This window comes from Bacillus rossius (genome assembly GCF_032445375.1).
Source record: "Bacillus rossius redtenbacheri isolate Brsri chromosome 9 unlocalized genomic scaffold, Brsri_v3 Brsri_v3_scf9_1, whole genome shotgun sequence".
In the NCBI taxonomy this organism is placed as follows: Eukaryota; Metazoa; Arthropoda; class Insecta; order Phasmatodea; family Bacillidae; genus Bacillus; species Bacillus rossius.
In genome coordinates, this window is record NW_026962012.1 from 21,690,619 (window position 1) to 21,708,568 (window position 17,950).

Consider the following 17,950-nt stretch of genomic DNA (forward strand, 5'->3'; position numbering starts at 1 on the left):
CCTTCCACGTGGCCAAGCTGCAGCTCTCCTTGGCGCAGGACCTCACCCCACAGGTGCGGTACACTGCATGCTGCTTGATAACCTTGCTACATAGAGCTGAGCATGCCGCCAGGAGACCCCAGCCCCCCTCTGGACGTGTCCTTCCACGTGGCCAAGCTGCAGCTCGCCTTGGCGCAGGACCTCACCCCACAGGTGCGGTACACTGCATGCTGCTGGATAACCTTGCTACATAGAGCTGAGCATGCCGCCAGGAGACCCCAGTCCCCCTCTGGACGTGTCCTTCCACGTGGCCAAGCTGCAGCTCGCCTTGGCGCAGGACCTCACCCCACAGGTGCGGTACACTGCATGCTGCTTGATAACCTTGCTACATAGAGCTGAGCATGCCGCCAGGAGACCCCAGTCCCCCTCTGGACGTGTCCTTCCACGTGGCCAAGCTGCAGCTCGCCTTGGCGCAGGACCTCACCCCACAGGTGCTGTACACTGCATGCTGCTTGATAACCTTGCTACATAGAGCTGAGCATGCCGCCAGGAGACCCCAGTCCCCCTCTGGACGTGTCCTTCCACGTGGCCAAGCTGCAGCTCGCCTTGGCGCAGGACCTCACCCCACAGGTGCGGTACACTGCATGCTGCTTGATAACCTTGCTACATAGAGCTGAGCATGCCGCCAGGAGACCCCAGCCCCCCTCTGGACGTGTCCTTCCACGTGGCCAAGCTGCAGCTCGCCTTGGCGCAGGACCTCACCCCACAGGTGCTGTACACTGCATGCTGCTTGATAACCTTGCTACATAGAGCTGAGCATGCCGCCAGGAGACCCCAGCCCCCCTCTGGACGTGTCCTTCCACGTGGCCAAGCTGCAGCTCGCCTTGGCGCAGGACCTCATCCCACAGGTGCGGTACACTGCATGCTGCTTGATAACCTTGCTACATAGAGCTGAGCATGCCGCCAGGAGACCCCAGTCCCCCTCTGGACGTGTCCTTCCACGTGGCCAAGCTGCAGCTCGCCTTGGCACAGGACCTCACCCCACAGGTGCGGTACACTGCATGCTGCTTGATAACCTTGCTACATAGAGCTGAGCATGCCGCCAGGAGACCCCAGTCCCCCTCTGGACGTGTCCTTCCACGTGGCCAAGCTGCAGCTCGCCTTGGCGCAGGACCTCACCCCACAGGTGCTGTACACTGCATGCTGCTTGATAACCTTGCTACATAGAGCTGAGCATGCCGCCAGGAGACCCCAGTCCCCCTCTGGACGTGTCCTTCCACGTGGCCAAGCTGCAGCTCGCCTTGGCGCAGGACTTCACCCCACAGGTGCGGTACACTGCATGCTGCTTGATAACCTTGCTACATAGAGCTGAGCATGCCGCCAGGAGACCCCAGTCCCCCTCTGGACGTGTCCTTCCACGTGGCCAAGCTGCAGCTCGCCTTGGCGCAGGACCTCACCCCACAGGTGCGGTACACTGCATGCTGCTTGATAACCTTGCTACATAGAGCTGAGCATGCCGCCAGGAGACCCCAGTCCCCCTCTGGACGTGTCCTTCCACGTGGCCAAGCTGCAGCTCGCCTTGGCGCAGGACCTCACCCCACAGGTGCTGTACACTGCATGCTGCTTGATAACCTTGCTACATAGAGCTGAGCATGCCGCCAGGAGACCCCAGCCCCCCTCTGGACGTGTCCTTCCACGTGGCCAAGCTGCAGCTCGCCTTGGCGCAGGACCTCACCCCACAGGTGCGGTACACTGCATGCTGCTTGATAACCTTGCTACATAGAGCTGAGCATGCCGCCAGGAGACCCCAGTCCCCCTCTGGACGTGTCCTTCCACGTGGCCAAGCTGCAGCTCGCCTTGGCACAGGACCTCACCCCACAGGTGCGGTACACTGCATGCTGCTTGATAACCTTGCTACATAGAGCTGAGCATGCCGCCAGGAGACCCCAGTCCCCCTCTGGACGTGTCCTTCCACGTGGCCAAGCTGCAGCTCGCCTTGGCGCAGGACCTCACCCCACAGGTGCGGTACACTGCATGCTGCTTGATAACCTTGCTACATAGAGCTGAGCATGCCGCCAGGAGACCCCAGTCCCCCTCTGGACGTGTCCTTCCACGTGGCCAAGCAGCAGCTCGCCTTGGCGCAGGACCTCACCCCACAGGTGCGGTACACTGCATGCTGCTTGATAACCTTGCTACATAGAGCTGAGCATGCCGCCAGGAGACCCCAGTCCCCCTCTGGACGTGTCCTTCCACGTGGCCAAGCTGCAGCTCGCCTTGGCGCAGGACCTCACCCCACAGGTGCGGTACACTGCATGCTGCTTGATAACCTTGCTACATAGAGCTGAGCATGCCGCCAGGAGACCCCAGTCCCCCTCTGGACGTGTCCTTCTACGTGGCCAAGCTGCAGCACGCCTTGGCGCAGGACCTCACCCCACAGGTGCTGTACACTGCATGCTGCTTGATAACCTTGCTACATAGAGCTAAGCATGCCGCCAGGAGACCCCAGTCCCCCTCTGGACGTGTCCTTCCACGTGGCCAAGCTGCAGCTCGCCTTGGCGCAGGACCTTACCCCACAGGTGCGGTACACTGCATGCTGCTTGATAACCTTGCTACATAGAGCTGAGCATGCCGCCAGGAGACCCCAGTACCCCTCTGGACGTGTCCTTCTACGTGGCCAAGCTGCAGCTCGCCTTGGCGCAGGACCTCACCCCACAGGTGCGGTACACTGCATGCTGCTTGATAACCTTGCTACATAGAGCTGAGCATGCCGCCAGGAGACCCCAGTACCCCTCTGGACGTGTCCTTCCACGTGGCCAAGCTGCACCTCGCCTTGGCGCAGGACCTCACCCCACAGGTGCTGTACACTGCATGCTGCTTGATAACCTTGCTACATAGAGCTGAGCATGCCGCCAGGAGACCCCAGTCCCCCTCTGGACGTGTCCTTCCACGTGGCCAAGCTGCAGCTCGCCTTGGCGCAGGACCTCACCCCACAGGTGCTGTACACTGCATGCTGCTTGATAACCTTGCTACATAGAGCTGAGCATGCCGCCAGGAGACCCCAGTCCCCCTCTGGACGTGTCCTTCCACGTGGCCAAGCTGCAGCTCGCCTTGGCGCAGGACCTCACCCCACAGGTGCTGCACATGCATGCTGCTTGATAACCTCGCTAGATAGAGCTGAGCATGCCGCCAGGAGACACTGCATGCTGCTTGATAACAATGCGATTTAGAGTTGTTTTTGTAATAAGCGGTGTGAGTGGGCAGCTCAAATAACCTTGCAATCAAGCATGTAATGCCACTTAAAGCTAAAATTACTTCATTCACACATATAGTTGACAATCAGATAAATGGCCATCGTGAAGGACTTTTGACAGAGTGAGTGCTCAAAATTCCCACGACCGCACGTGTATAGCACGAATCTCCTAATGAGGACTTATCTCCGATTAAAATTGTAATAAATTATCCTTACAAAAATACCAATATATTAGGCTACTGCAAAGTACAGAATAAATTCTGGCCTAAATATATAATTTTCAAAAACATATAATTATTATGTGAAACTAATGAAAATAAGTAGTTTAATACATCTGTATATGGGGCAGCATGTGGATACCATCAACCATGATGACTTATTCATCATTACTCCAATTCAGTACTTTTTTTTATGCATTAAGAGTTTTAATCATGCTAATGTGAAGTGCTGCAGTATATTTTTACATGCAGTCAATATCTCTGATGAAGAGCTTACATATTATTCTAAAAAAAAAATATGTTTTGATTACAGATTACTGAAAAGCATTTGATTTTTGATATCCACCCCACCAAACTTCAAGAAATACAGTGTTGCTTGTAAAGCTTCAAACTAACTCGGGTATGTCTCCCACCACAATTGCTTTAAACTTAACAAACCATTTTGGCATTTGGTAGTTGAGTACAATGCATGACCAGGGGATAGCAACTCAAGTAAAGTTCCTGTAAAATTATATGATCATTCGGAAAATCCTGATGCAATTCTGTGCCGGAAATTAGGTATTTCGGATCGTTTTTTATTTTTATTATAATTTTAAATTATTTTTTGGAAATTTTATTTTCCATATAATTTGGTTACAAAAGGGTGATTTACACTTTGTTAGGCTGGTGTACTCTACTTAGTTAAACTTTGCTGCAGTTGCCCGAGGCACCTTTTCACAGGGGCTAATCTGATCTTTGGAACTCTAAAGACGATGTTAGCAGCCTGGATGACATTTCTCCCACTTGCAGTCACGCCCGGGGCCTGTAACATTATTTCCCTGCATGACTAAATTTGCACACAACACCTCTGGGTGAGTTGTAACCACTTTTCAGATCCCAGCTTAGAGCAGCTCTTCCCATCACGCATACATATTATGTTCACTAATAGAAAGTCACGTTAGGGCGCGTTTTCCCATGCCGAGTGGTGTCGTTTAGTCCCCCCTCTCACCCCACCCCCCCCCCCCTTGGGAGTGTCATCGAAAGTTCATGAACCTAGCAGGGCGATTGGCCTGAGTCAAGGCCATTCAAACTCTAGAGCTGCGGTGCGATTTGGAGACACCCACGCCATCTAAAGAGCTCCTTTAGAACTAACCACCTCGTGGCTGACAGAGAAAAGCCCCCAGTGCTCCCTGTGCACTTGAGATGAGTACTTCCATTCCACCTCTCAGTTAGGCCGCCAGAGCACAGCAATGGCTACAGCATAAGGACACAGGTTTCACCATCTCGACCTGGCTAGAGTCGATAGGCGGTTGTTTTCGGAGTGTCTATCTAGATAGCGCAGTGATTGTGCGAACTTCGAGTTAACCACTCGGGTTGTGTTTTGTTCTCGCACCGCCCCTTCGGGCATCTTCGGATACCTACGGTTAACCCCCCCCCCCCCCCAACCTTTGTTCCAGGGCTGAACTCTGTTTTTAATTAAGACACTATCCGCGCCCTCCGGCACTTCTGCGCGCGACCTATTTCTGGCTGGTATACAGTAATCGTCCACGCGGGTTCTGGCGGAGATCGTCGCATTATGTAGTCAATATGCCACCAGGGATGAGATCCCCATATTAGATAGTATGATATAGCCAGCCAGTAGTAAAAGGTAGAGTTATCTTTTCAGTACTTCTTCTTCTATGTAAATTAAATTATACTATGAACTTATTCTTTATCTACCGCGTCGGGATTTGGCCAGCCAAGACGTGGCACCGTCCGTAGTGACGGCATCATACACCCTGCTTTGGTGAGTGTTTTTTCTTCTTCGCTAAATCCCCCCCACACCCTTTTAAGGCCTTTTGGGCCAATGTTTTTCTGGACTGCTGCAAACAGGTCTTATTCGCAAGAATGGATTTCTGTTGCAGGTAGGGTCCAAGAATCCAAGAACCTAAGAAATGGTTTGGAGATATACTCCTAGAGACAGCCCCGGAGCTCGGGTAGTTTTTCTCGGGAGTCTTCCCAGCGCTGTTTCCTGCGATGGCCTAGGGACTACCGACCTGGTCCTCTAAGGCCTATTGCCTCACTTTTTGATCCATCCCCCACCCAAATAGTCAACGATTCGTGAGTGAAAATAAGCTTAAAAGTGTCAGCTTACGGAGCGATAGGAAGATGTAAACTTAAGTAACAGGAACTTACAAATTAATATATTATATATATTTCAAGACCAAATAATGTTATTGTTTTGTTTGGGTAATGTCTTATGATTGTAACTAAATGTAATTTCATATTTACACTTTTACACATTTATAAAATTAATATAATGTATTTAATTTAATAATTTTTGCTAATATGTAATACAGTTTCGGGCCCGTCCGTAGCATTCTATCTTTATATATATATGTGTGTGTGATCTGTCCATTGAGTGATTTTTTGAAATTGAATCTTAAACAGGAAAAGGAAATTCTAAGGAATAAACCAAGCTGCCTATAGACACGTTTGTAGTATCTCTGTAACAAATAACGATCCTCTTTCCCTCTCCTGTTTCAAAGGGGAAAATCTAAATTAGTTTGTCTGGCCTCTCGCTGCTCCCTCTGATGGTAAATTTACTTAGTATTTTTTGCTCACACACTTCAAGTTCTTAATCAGCCACTTGGGCAATTATATTTTCTATAGTAGCATGAGAGTCAGTTACAATTATTTTGTTAAATTGTGATAAATAGAATAACCGGTATCCATGTAAGCTAGCTGATTGTTTTTATTGGTATTTAATATTTATGATGGTACAGTAAAAATCGTACAAAATACTTTTCACTGGATAAAAAACTGAAAACTAACATTTACAGGTTTGACAAAAATTGAGTCATGCAATAAATGAACACATGTATCACTGAAATAATATACTTTAAGGCTCCTGAATGTGGGGGGAACAAAAATATTGTGGAGGTTTTTATCATTGCAAGCCAACTCCATTTAAAGGTGCTGACCTTCTCTCTTTTTAAGCTTTCACAATATGGTAGTATTTGCCACCTTGTAAAACCATTTCTCAAAATCATATCGAACAGCTTGTTGTTTCCTTGAATTAAAATCGATGTAGTGTCCAGGCATTTGTATGAGGAAATTTACACATTGTAGATGAATAAAGGTAACGAAGACTGGACTACATCATTGAGGAAGAGGAACGAAGGCGAAATATTAGACGACTATAATGATTAAAAAGAATGTAAAAATGCTAATGCTAAAAATACTGCTCTACATCACGATAATAATTTAAAATTTAAAACTAACGAAGAAATTAGCAACCTCATTAGAAATGAAAAGATATTTACACCAATATCTAATCGTCTCCATGCAAATGTGAATAACAGAGAGCCACCTGAATCTGACAAGGATGAAGACTGTGATGAATCATCTGAAGCTGATATGTTTGAAGACTGTGATGACACAGTCGTCTGAGGCTAATTTGATCTGAACCATACTGTGCGCAAGGTATGTTCAAAACGTCACAGCATGAGGACTGTCCTGACACTTCTAAGACTGACATGATTGAGTACTGTTCTGAAGCACCTAAAGCCGGCAAGATCGAAGACTGCGGTGGTTGTGAGACCAAAACAATGGAAATGTCGTAATGAAATAAATTTTCCTGATCAGGCTTGTGATGATCACTGGCTCGATGTCGAAATTGGCCTTGTGATTTGGTGTTAAAATGTAAAACACCGGAGATCATAATATTTATTATAAACATGTAGGAAGATGAGTGTAGCAGAAGAGATTTATTATACCTCATGGGAAGATCCTAACATTTTGGTTGACAGGCTGAGACTACTACATACTTAGCTTTGTGCAGGAAACTATTCGAGCATCAAAGAAATATCCTTCATACTCAAAGAACTGAGAGAAGCCGGCTACATACAATAATGACTTAAATTAAACGCTTGTTAATAAAATTGAAAAATACTTTTTTATTTTGAAAACGGATTATATAATTTCTCAAAATCTGATTTCTAAATAAAACTTATAACTTAAAGATGTTAAAATCATCTCCATTGACAGACAAAATGTAGACTAATAAAGTCATACAAGTAATCATGACAAGTTCGATCAAAAAATGTAACTGAAATGAGTTGAAGCCAAATGTATATGTAGCAGATGGAGCACTTCGAGAAATTGGAGCACTTGGAGCAATTGGAACATTGGAGCTCTTGAGCAATACTAGTGCTTTGGAGCAGTTGGAGCTTTGGAACTTTGGAGCTGTTGGAGCTTTTGGAGCTGATGGAGCATTTGGAGCAATTTTAGCTTTGGAGCTTTGGAGCTTTGAAGCTCTTGGAGCAATTGGAGCTTGGAGCTGTTGGAGCTTTGGAGCCAAAGTCATTTGTACTTTCCTTGGCCATATCAGGCACAATATTAGAAATCAGCTTACTGATGACGAAGCAACAAACGATCCTATAAAATATAACATGTGGCTGGACTGAAAGCCATATCTGTTCGATGACAAAGTGAAAAAGTGTGCATTCAAGACTTCGGTTGACGTGATCTATAGTTTTGATGATGTGAAGCAAAATGATAAACACGGTGTCCATAAACTCTGTCAAGAGGAGTAGGACTATGTCAGTGAATGTTCTTGTTGATCTCTCTAGTATAAACCGATTGGAGCCTAGAATTAGTCATTTCATGTCGATGCAGGATTAAGTAATTGTGTGATTGTTAACTTAGGTAAGAGTTCCTGTCGTATAATATAAATTATGTAGTAAATTTTATTTTGTAAAATAGCTTGTTGTGTTTTATTTGCTCGAACCTGTCACTAATATGTTAAGAAGATGCTATATTAAATAGTCGTCCGGGGATCGAATCAAGGACATGAACTCATCGAATCATTCAGTAAATTTATTGCAAAATCGTTTGGTGAATATTGGAATCTTTCCCGATTTTCTAGCTAAATAATTACGAATTTCCAAGATGGCATCCAAATGTCAAGATGGCGGGTGCCACAGTAATAATAAATTATTACTGCACTCTAGCGGGTAAAACTTAAACGAGCATATTGTTTCATTTTCTAGCAGAAGAAAACAAGATGGCGGAAATTATTTCATACTATCTGATGATATAAACCTTGGCATTGGTGGTGGGAGGTTAGTCTGCCGGTGGCTTCTGTGGAGGAAGGATCTGACGACAATTTTTTATATTTTATTCTCTTACCAGGTTCGAACTGAGGACTTCAAGTTGTAGGTGCGTTTTTTAATATTATTTTATTAAAATTTAATTAAAACTTTATTGTAAATTTTGAAATTTTTTCAAAGTTATATAATAAAAAATTACAGTTTTTCAATATTGTGACCGTAACGAAAAGTGCAACGATCTAGAATCCAATATGGCAGCCATAACGTAAAGTGTAACGATGGCTTCATACTCATCCAAGTTGGCAGGTGTAACGCAACATGCCACAGTTATAGAATCCTAGTTGGCGGCCGTAACGATATGTGCTATGGTGTTTATTAAAGATTTTTTATTAAAATTTTATTATTTTTTTATAAATTTAAAAAACCTTTCCGGATTTTCTAGCATTGAAATTACGGGTTTTCATGATGGCGGATATGACGGCATACTAGCGGACGATATATATACCTTGACATAAGTGGTGGGAGGTCAGTCTGCCGGCGGCTTCCGTGGAGAAAGGATCGGTCGCCATTTTTTATTTTTTTACCCTCACCGGGTTTGAACAGACGACTCTGAGCTCCAATACGTAAGTGAGTTTTTAAAATCATTTTTTTTATTAAAATTTGACTAATTAAATTTTTTATAAATTTTAAAATTGTTTCCTTTAAAATCGGATAATATATAAACTATTTCAATATGGCAGCCATAACGTAAATTGCAATGGTTACGTCATAATCCTAGATGACGTCAGACGCTCATGGGAGTCTGTGATGGATGTTGGAGTCTGTCATGGAGTCATAGTTGCTTAAGCTTATTTTAGGATTTTGTGTTATTTCTAAGGCAAAAGTGTTTTGAGGTTTTTCGAAATCCTAATTTTTGAATTTTTGAGGAAGAAAACGAGAATTTTTCCTCTAAATAGAGATATTTTTAATTTTTAATTTTTTTTTAGTTTTTTTGGTGGAATTGTTTTCTAAAAAAACTGGAAATTTTGGTGGATTTGGGCAAATTTTGGCAAATTGTGGACAAATTTTGAAGGTTAAGGTCAAAGTTCAAGGGCAAGGTCATCCAAGATGGCCGTTGTGACTTCACAATCCAAGATGGTGGTCGGCTCCACTGCTTCACCGCCTGGTGCCTGTGACCTGATGCCCTATTATGTACTTCAATTGAGAATATGGCTTCCGTAACTTGAATTAAATTTGACCTGAATTAAAAAGTAAATAACTAATAGCAATCTTATTACCAATAAAACACGAGGTCTTCTAACTCAGGCAAATATTAAAGGGAAGTATTAAACAAATGAAGGGATGAGCTGAGCTGTGGTAGAGAAGATGTTACAGATAGGGCCTACCTTGTGTGCAGAGTCGCGTGGTGCTGCTGGGAGTTTGCCTGCCAAGGACCTGCTCTTCCCAGGACATCTCTAGTCTCCTGCAGTCTTCAGGCCAGGACTCGTCTCGGTCCTTGAGGGTGCTGCAGGTTCGAGCGGTGCCAGGCACTTACTCGCTTCTGGCCGACTACAAGTTCCACATCCTCAGGTAGCACTGCCTCGTGCCTCGTAGATGTACACATTGTGGCGTTATGCTATCATTGAAGTCCATCACAACACCAGGTCTTTGAGGTTACCAGCATGTAACTGCACAGAATCAGTTGGCAGCTAGAGATGTAATTTGGATTTCTTACATGTCCTCAAAACATATTTGGTATATATCACTATTTTAAGAAAATATAATACATTCTTAAATTAGAAGTACCAATTCTAAAAAAAAATATTTTGAAAATGTTAAATATATTTAAAATTAAAAAAACTAACATTTTTTACTATAATTTAAATCTGCATTAATTTTAAGACAGTTACACAAGGAAAATGGTAGGGTAGGGTGGGGCTATTTGGGCCACGGAGCTATTTGTATCAAAATAAGAAAAAGAAAAAAAACACCAATTTTTTTTTTTTTTTTAGCTAAGAAGCCATTTACAGCGTGAGAGCTTGTGAGTGAAGTTGTAAATGGAAGTGCTAGAAGGTTTAACTAAATATCTGTAATGTATCTCATGTGATATCAATTCAAAATTTGTGTGGTAAGTATTTCCTGTGAAGAAATGGCATTGATGTAGTTTCCGATGTTCGTTATTTAAGATCTTACGGGAAAAATAAATGAAACTCTGTGCATGTTGTGTTTGTATAGCGGTCTGCAAAGACCACTTCGTCCTTCTATATGACATCTAGCGACATCTGTTGCTTGGTTTCGGAACTATTTGAAGTTTTGAAATTTGTATCCCGTGGGGCTATTTGAACCATTTCTGGCGGGGCTATTTGAATCACACTGGATTTTTCCTTCGTTTATGTTTATATTGCCTTCAGCAATTTTTGACAATACACTTCCTAGCGACCATGACAATGGAACTGAATTACAAAATGAGGAATCATCAGAAATGCCAACTTCGTCAGCCAATTTATCTGCGCAACAAAATTATGAAAACCAATAATCTTCAATTGCAACCACATCCTTTTCTGTAGTACTACCAACACCAGAAAAAGGGAAAAAAAAATTGACCGGAGCAAAGGGATGAGCGTGTCATATAACATCTCCGGAACACATTGAAAAAACAAAACGAAAAATAAATTATTTTTTAATAAATCAGCATAGACAAGAAACAAGCCAAGTTTTATCGAACAGTTTCATAGAAAACAGAAGCGACAGCGCAGAATGAGGAAACAAAGTGAGAGCTCAACGAGCTCCGAAGAAATTTTGTCAGAAACATCAGATGAAGAAAATACACCATGTGGCTTCTGTGGTGTTAGATATTTGGAAGAAAAGTCACAGAGTAAAGGTGACTGGATAAGTTGCCAAGAGTGCTGCATATGGTTCCATGAAATTTGTGTTGGTGCTTATGGGGGAAAAAAAAAAAAACAAACAATTTCTTTGTGGTAAATGTGTTTGATGATTTTGAGAACTGTTTTAGACTTTATTATTGTGTTAATACGTGCACTATTAGGGAACAAATTGTGCAGTCCAAATAACCCCACGATTTTTGGATGGTCATGTTGGAGTAGTGCTGTAGTTAATAATTTTTTACCACGACATGACTTTACTAAAAATTTGGAAGTTGATTTCATATGATGAAAAAATTGTAACATTTTTGTAAGTATTTTTTTGTATTTGATCGGATACAATGTTGAATTATTATTAAGCTTTAAACTTTAAATGATTCAAATAGCCCCACCTTACCTATATTTTTTAGTAGCCATTGATAGAAAAAAATTTTAAAATTTCAAAGTCTAAATGTTTTTGGGCTTTAAATGAGAATGTATTTTTATTTGTTATTGTCTTTAATATTTTTTTGCTTGATTACGTCTGCGCTGTCTGACAATTCCACATACTGGCACAGTCTGAACTTGCGCGTGCTTTCTAAAGCGACACTCGCTCGCTACATATCAACCAACCATGTTCGAAACTCGACAGAATCTCCACACTCCCTCTAGATCCAACACACCATCATCTGGTGGCGCCCCTAACGGCCACCTCTCATACTAGTGCCATGCCTTACTCGCGCCTGACTCCTCGTGTACCTTCTGCCCATGCAGAAACTAAACGACTTTATCACCGATCTCATACAGGTACAGCACTATCTAACATAAACTAACGAAACTAAGCAAACTATGCAGTGCTGTGGCATTATCCTCAACAAAGTCTACAGACCTAAACAAAATACACAGTATTTTACCATTTTACGAATAAAACAATGTAAGGAAATTCTAGCCTCGTCACAGTTTCCACACCTAAACAACCCTCCCCCCAATTTTTGTCTAAAGAAATTAAGAAACCTAATAGCTCGGATTTTGTCAATCGCACAAATGGTCAGCACACTAACTTAAATATTACAAAAACTTCCAAAACAGCAAATTCGAAAACAATAAAACCCCAAACTGTTCCACCTAACAAAACATTTAAACCCCAAAAGAAGCTCAAGGACACTCAAACACATGCCTCCCAGATGGGACCTGATCAGTTCCATTACATACATTTTTTTAGGATAGAATGATTTTCTTAGAAACTGACATGTGCACTTTCCTCGCATCATGTTCCTTCTCAGGATCTACAAGATTTACAGTCACTGGTGTTAATAATGATTGCACTCTGAACTAACCATTATAGGCAAGAGTTAATTTCCTAGATACAAATTGAAACTTTGTTAAGTTATCTGGTTGCACACATCTATATCTCCTTTAGCATATTACAGTCTACAAGATCCTTATTAAAGTTATTGGCCATAAATCTATGAGCTATATCCAAAGTAACCAGCTCTTCAGGTCAATCAATTTACATCTGCTTGTCTGATGATTCAAACAGGCAGGAGAGTTCCCCATAAACATAGCAAAGGGTGAGGCTATTCCGTACCCAACAAAACCATACTTGGAGACTTTTTAATACTTCTTTGTCTTTCACTAATGAACTGACAAAACTCTGACTCATTCCTAGCACCCTTTGTAATGTTCCCAATGTAAATTTACACCCAAAAGCTTCTTGGTTTCTTTCCTGGTCTCATATGTTTAATCACTGCTATTTGCTCTCCACATGCGGTATTTTCAACCGTATTGCCTGAACTATCTCACTTTTATAAGCAGCTCTTCATGCTCTAGCAGTATGACTGTTATTACCGCAGATGTTACATGCACGGTTATCTGCTACCTGATTTCGACATTTAGGAGCAATGTGACCTGTTTCACCACATTTAAGGCCGGTCAATTTACTACGATATTTTTTACCACCATTTTAGGTATCTTGCTATAATTATGCTCAGCTACTTACTTGGGGGAGAGTGTGCTTCGATGCTTTAGCTTAGCATACTGATGACAAGTGTAATCCAGATTATCGAGCTGTACTCTCCATTTTCATTCCTTCATATTTTAAGTAATTGGCAAAAAATCACATTCTTGCCATATTCCCAATCTCTAAATAAACAAACACTGCTCGGCCACTCAATGCCCAACGCAGCAGCTGACTCTATAACATCTTGAATTAACTCCACCATGAGCTCTCTTAACCTTTGGAAATGTTTCACATAAGTTGATTGCAAATTTTGGCTCCCACAAAAGAATCCATAAGCACTGCTAAATTACTGCCAAGTTCTCTCCATTCACCAATTCATCCAATAATGCTTATAATGCTACTCCTATACATCTTAATATCATTCAATTAGGTCTACACCTGGTGTCAGTATCACACTTCTTTTTACGCTATTTACTGACACTATAAACTTCAGTAGTTCCATTGGTTCATATGATTTAAGCATTGGTAAGCTCTGAAAGGTTGACGAAGTTAATGGAAACTTGAAACCGGCACTTCCCAATTATGACTCTCCTTGCCTTGCAGCTCCCAATCCTCAGGTTTGTTTCCTTAAATAATGAATGAAAATTAAATAATAAATTATAATCAATAACTTAATATAGGATATAAAACATTTTTCTCAGGGTGTAAATAACTTTGGTTATTTCTACTGTAAAACCATCAAACCGAAGAGTGGTTTGCATTTTTGTTTTAGACAAGCTTTGAACTCAAGTAGTAGGCATGCTGAAAGCAAAATAAAAATAATTATATAATACCCAACCTTAAATTAATCTTAACCCTAGCAAAATAGCATTGCCTGTACAGTTTCCCTAGTAGAGTAGATAAATTTATTTTACTAAGAATGTTATAGCATTTAGATTCAAGTCATAAAAAATTTAAAATAATTAATAAACAGAAATACAAATGTATTATATCCCTATTAAAAAAAACTCATTGAACAGATATACGTGGATTACTCTTCCAAAAACTTAAAAATAAATGCAGTACAATGAAGACTAATAATAACTCAGTAAATCTACATACATATACAGTATACTAAGTGTATGGATTTTAAACGGATAAAAATTAAAAATCCTAAATAAAAACCAAAGTGTAATATTAATAAGGATTGACTACCAAAATTTAGAAAGCTATCACACATATTATGCAATTATCTTAAATTTCTTGAAGCTCAATAAAAAATTTAAAATAAATTGTTTTTGAATAAATTTGAAATCATTTAGTTGAAAAATCTTCACTGAATCTGATTGCTTGTACACAGGTACCCGAATTTCAAAGCTTAACCATACTAATTTCCCATTTGTAGCATACACAGGACAAATTTGTTCATTTATGTAACCTGCGTGATAACTGCTAACCATAATATCCAATAATAGGCAATGAAATAAAGAAGAAAAAGTAACACCATTCACAAAATCTCCTTATGCCTTTTTTTCATTCTTAATCTGCTTAATAGTTATATTCACTTATATCTAAAATATTCAAAAATAATAAATATTAAAACTTAATGTACATAAAACATGTTACTTATCGTCTCAAAACTTATATAAGGGGGATATGTTTTTCATAATTCATAAAATATAACTATAATTAAATACACTTAAAACATTTTTGAAGCATAAATAGCGGCTACAGGAAATAACCCGCTCGACTTCGACTAGGCTGATTCCACTGCACTATTGTTGTCTTCTCTCGAACGCATATATATGTTTTCTTTAAAGAGGAGTAATATTCCATTTCAACTGTGAGGCTTTTCACATCGGCGCAGTACATGGACAGACTAATCACGCTTTTCATATTTTGTTGCTAGAATATGTATGAACATTTTATAAACAAAATGCACGTCTACAGTATTTAAAATTCCAGAATGACAGGTACCTGGCGAAGCCAAAGACTACATCAACATGTCGACTAATAGTTTGCCGACGTCTGCAAACACCCAAGCCAAACAGATTCACGAGGTTTTTAACATGCACACTATACACAAGTTGTAGCTTGAAATTTTTTGCTATCCCTGGACTTCTTACCGCTCACATAAACTATTGCAAACTGCATCGCCGTATTTTTACAGTAATAACCATTTGCACATTATTTACCAAAACATATCAGGGCTCAAAATTTTTCTTTACTACTCCCCCTTACACTAATATGAATAATTATTACACCGACGTAAGATGATTTAACAAAGCCTGTTAGCCACATATCCTAGGCGAAGCATCTCACCACAAGCAATACCCTGGGCGTAGCATCTCACCACAAGCAATATTTGACACGAACATTTAGTAGTATTTAAATTTGCCACAGGCCAAATGAGTGTCACAGGCCAAATGAGTGTCACGACGATCTTCGGTGTCCGATAGTTCCACACACTGGCACTGTACAAACACGCTTGTGATTATCGCTCGCTACATATCCCAGCCCAGCGCGAAACTGCAGTCTCCCCCGCTCCATCTAGCGACAAACTTGATGCAACCAGAGATTAGGAGAGGATACAGATGGAGCATTAGCCGTCAGACGTAGAGCCGTTTTCCCCTTTGTTTTCTGATTTTACATACCAATATGGTAGAGGTTTGTTTATATTTGCATCAGATGCTCTAGCCTGCGTTTATTAACGACTGTAATTAAACTGCTCAAGAAAAATTTGATAAATATATTACTTGTTAATATTAAAATTCCAAAACCAATCTTCATAATACCAATATAATGATCTGAGTTAGTGAGTTGACATTTTTCTCCATTTTAACCTCCAATACAGGTACAGCTTATACATTTGTAGACAAATGGCCGCCATATTGGTATGTGTAGTACACTGAAGTCCCACTCCCCTTTGGGCTTCACCCCTTCGTCGAGAATAGGACGTTATGCTCTCTAGTATCTGGATGCAACACTCCAACATCTGGTGGCGCCCCTAGCGGTCACCTCCCAGACTAGCACCACGCTTAACTAAGCGACACTAGCGATGATCCGTGCACCCGTAGCGCACAAGTAGCATGACCTAATGCAACCAAGCTCAGTGGCATGGTTCTTTGCCGGGTCCGCAGATCCTCAGGAAATGCACAGGATACCACGATTTTACAAACAAAATAATGTCACAAGGACTATACTCATTTCAATATTTAGAACCAATTAATGTTTATATTTTGAATTTTTGATAATTGAATGTTAAATTGTGAACATTTGGAAGTTTTGTTTTACAGTCGTACCTGCTTTCCCAGACGCTACTAAATATGAAGGTGATTCATATTTAATTTTATCCTAATAAATATAACAAGGTACCAACATTTTATGTGACTTTTTTCAATAGTGCATCTAAAGGGTAGAGAATTAGATAGGTTTTCGAAGTACAGAAAAATCATATTATTAAACGCATTAAAGAAAATTTGGAAATTATGTTTGATTGCTAAACTTTGAACACTCCCACCTGTGTTTAGTATTTAATCGTTTAAATATCGTTTTTATATTGTTATTGCAATTACTTTTTGCGCATTTTATTAAACCTGGAGATATTTTGGAAACTATTTACATAAATGATGTCGAATTTGATTTTTTTTTCAGCTGAAAATAATATGGTAATTATTTTGAACATTTCACTAGCTGAATTAGTAAAAACGTGTTATATTAATACATGATTTGCCTTCATTATATAAAGAAGGTTTTTATTATATTTTTACCGAAAAAAATAGCAAATACCCTTTTTTCTTCAATTTCGTAGGTCCTAACAAAACCTATTTATTCAGAAACTACTTTGTTTTAATATAACTTAAAAACGACTTTGCTAATGTTTCACAAATTATCACCTTATTTTAATATGCATGTAATTAAAAGCAAATAAAATGGAATCATGAAAGTCATAAATATATTTCCATTAAATACAAGCGTTTTCAATTCTATCCAATCTAGTGAAAACAAGGTACAAACGAATTTATCAGAGACAAGAGATAAAAGAATTATCACCAATAATCAGCATCAAAAATTTACAATCCCAAGTATTTAGAGTTATACAATTACAGACTTGAATTTTTTCTGTAACTGGATTTTATTAAAAATTAATTTTTATTTTATGTATATGCTTGGTTAAGAATACTGGAAATCGTTAAAATACTTATCTAATTAAATCTGTTTTCACTTTCAAAAAATTGGCGCTAAAAATAACGGATGGTTATAAAAGTCAAGAACTAGGACATTAAAAAAATGCAAGACTTTTAAAAATATTGGTGTATTTAACGCCAAGGGCAATAAATATTTCTCAAAAGAAAGGAAGATTTATAGAAATGTGCCTGTAAGAATTTCGTTGCACATTTGTTGCAGTAGCATGACAATCATTCTCTATCCTGGGCCGCAGGAAGTAACATACACAGGTTCACGTGTGTTGCAGTGGCGTGTTCATAGCACTCGTGCTACTGATGCTCGTCGGGTCCACATACGAACAGCTCAGCCGACAGCTCAGCCCTGGTCGAGGGAACCAGTCAGAAGAGACCGCAGAGAAGCCGCGAGGAGGCGACAGCACTGCACACAAGCCAGGTAACAACCTACTTGCTTAATGTAATCTCAAG

General features: G+C 40.7%; 1 protein-coding gene across 1 annotated transcript in view; it reads left to right on the forward strand.

Annotated features, from left to right (window-relative positions):
- LOC134542620 (nose resistant to fluoxetine protein 6-like) overlaps nucleotides 1–17,950 on the forward strand; it is a 249,973-nt gene that overhangs the window by 52,625 nt on the left and 179,398 nt on the right. The window contains exons 3-4 of the mRNA XM_063387020.1: nucleotides 9,916–10,088; nucleotides 17,773–17,918. Coding sequence (XP_063243090.1) covers nucleotides 9,916–10,088; nucleotides 17,773–17,918 — 319 coding nt within the window. The remainder of the gene's footprint in view (nucleotides 1–9,915; nucleotides 10,089–17,772; nucleotides 17,919–17,950) is intronic.